The following is a 2,500-nucleotide window of genomic DNA, read 5'->3' as shown; positions in this document are numbered from 1 at the left end:
AAATATGTGTACAAAAATACATATAATGTATATAAAGCCTACTTATTATTATTATTATTATTATTATTATTATTAATTTCTTTTAATTATTTTTACCATTGTTGTTATTGATTGATGATATAGATGAGAGTAAATATAATAATTATTATTATTATTGTTATTATTATCATTTATTATTATTATTATTATTATTATTATTATTATTATTATCATTATTATTATTATTATTATTATTATTATTATTATTATTATATTATAATTATAATTATAATTATAATTATAATTATGATTATAATTATAATTATAATTATAATTATAATTATAATTATAATTATAATTATAATTATTGTTATTATTATTATTATTATTATTATTATTATTATTATTATTATTATTATTATTATTATTATTATTATTATTATTACTACAATTACTGTTACTATTGTTATTATGATTATTATTATTATTATTATTATTATTATTATTATTATTATTATTATTATTATTATTATTATTATTATTATTATTATTATTATTATTATTATTATCATTATTATTATCATTATTATTATCATTATTATTGTCATTATCATTATTATTATAATAATAATAATAATAATAATAATAATAATAATAATAATGATAATGATAATAATAATAATAATAATAATAATAATAATAATAATAACAATAATAATAACAATAACAATAACAATAACAATAACAATAACAATAACAATAACAATAACAATAACAAAAATAATAACAATAACAATAACAATAACAATAACAATGATTATTATTATTATTATTAATTACTATTATTATTTTTGTTGTTGTTGTTTTTGTTATTTTTATTGTTATTGTTATCATTACTAGTGTTATTATTATTGTTATTATTATTATTAATATTATTATTTTTATTGTTATTAGTGCTATTGTTGTTATTGTTATTATTATTATTATTATTATTATTATTGTTATTGTTATTGTTATAATAGTAATTATTATTATTATTATTATTATTATTATTATTATTATATTATTATTATTATTATTATTATTATTATTATTATTATTATTATTATTTTATTTTTTTATTTTTTTATTTTTATTATTATTATTATTATTGTTGTTGTTGTTATTGTTGTTATTTTTATTTTATTTTATTGTTATTATTATTATTATTATTGTTATTATTATTATTATTATTATTATTATGATTATTATTATTGTTGTTGACAATAATGACAATTGTAACAACAATTGTCTTTATTGTTATTATCATTACTGTTATTATTATTATTGTTGCTGTTATTATTATTATTGTTATTGTTATTATTTTTGTTATTATTATTATTATTATTATTATAATTGTTATTATTATTTCAATTATTATTATTATTGTTATTATTATCATCGTCATTATTACTATTATTACAATTATTGTTGATATTATTATTACTGTTAATTCCTAGTATCAGTACTACTACTACTACTACTACTACTACTACTACTACTACTACTACTATAATAGTACTTTTGTTATTATGTTCAGGTTAAAGTTGTCCAGAATCTCACAGAAGAAGCAGAGTCTCCACCAGCACAACCCCAAATTGGACAGAAAATACAAACTGTGCAACGGCAGCAACCAGCACGCTCACGTAAATACAAAAGGATCACAAGGAAGAACATGAAAGGAGAAGTTATTTCAGTTAAAAAGGTTAGTTTTGTACCATGTTTGGAATATTTTGCAAGGGTTGTAAAATTCTCCCGTGCTTGTGTGGACGTGATTATGAATGCGTTTCTTCTGTCTTTGTCTCTCCTCTCTGGGTAACTAGGATTTTTTTTCTTTTTTATATTTCAGATTCCGGTTGATGAACACGGCAATCAAATTGGACCTCCAGTCACAGAATTTGAAGCCAATGATTCTTATATAGAGAGCACAAATACTGCTGCTTCGGTGTCTAGCAATCAACAGCAGGTAACTTTAACTGTGTAGCATCATTTATTTAGGCTTAGTGGGCATTTTAGAAATCAGAGTTTGCATCGTATATCTCAGGTACGTTATCAGGAGTGGATAAAGTTTGTATATTTGTATTTTGTTCTCTGTGGTATCCTTATTTCAGTTTTTGTATTAAGTTTTGTAAAATACTGTCTTCCGTTGTCTTCTGAAGCTTTGCTTTTGTTTTTCACCATTAGCGAGTGCCAGTTGTGAAGACATTACGTCAAATAGTTAGGAAAGTACCAGCAAATCGACAGCAAACACAGCAGCAGCAGCAGCAAGTGCCACCAGCAACTCAGCAACAGGTCAAGCTAAGAGAAATTCCACAAGCTGATCAGAGCAAAGCACAGACTCAGCAGGGCAAAATTGTAAAGAGAATGGTTGTGTCCACTGGGGATGTATCGTCGCAGGTAAGGAAATGCAGTAATGCTTATTAAATCTAATTTGAATGTGAACATGCTGCACTTTAAAGAGCATTGTTTTTTATTGTGTTTA

At 20.8% G+C, this 2,500-nt stretch overlaps 1 protein-coding gene across 5 annotated transcripts in view; it reads left to right on the top strand.

Moving 5' to 3' along the window:
- LOC125030690 (bromodomain-containing protein 4-like) overlaps positions 1-2,500 on the top strand; it is a 28,996-nt gene that overhangs the window by 24,085 nt on the left and 2,411 nt on the right. For 4 of the 5 annotated variants that reach the window (XR_007115428.1, XM_047620887.1, XM_047620886.1 and 1 more), the window contains exons 11-13: positions 1,559-1,723; positions 1,868-1,984; positions 2,203-2,415. Coding sequence is in view for 3 of the 5 variants with exons in the window: in XM_047620887.1 (XP_047476843.1) it covers positions 1,559-1,723; positions 1,868-1,984; positions 2,203-2,415 (495 nt within the window). In the remaining 2 variants the exon portion in view is untranslated. The remainder of the gene's footprint in view (positions 1-1,558; positions 1,724-1,867; positions 1,985-2,202; positions 2,416-2,500) is intronic. The other variant, XR_007115429.1, reaches the window with a different exon arrangement.

Source organism: Penaeus chinensis, chromosome 11 (genome assembly GCF_019202785.1).
Source record: "Penaeus chinensis breed Huanghai No. 1 chromosome 11, ASM1920278v2, whole genome shotgun sequence".
In the NCBI taxonomy this organism is placed as follows: domain Eukaryota; kingdom Metazoa; phylum Arthropoda; class Malacostraca; order Decapoda; family Penaeidae; genus Penaeus; species Penaeus chinensis.
The sequence above is the reverse complement of the archived record's forward strand: the minus strand, read 5'-3'. Positions and strand labels throughout refer to the sequence as shown.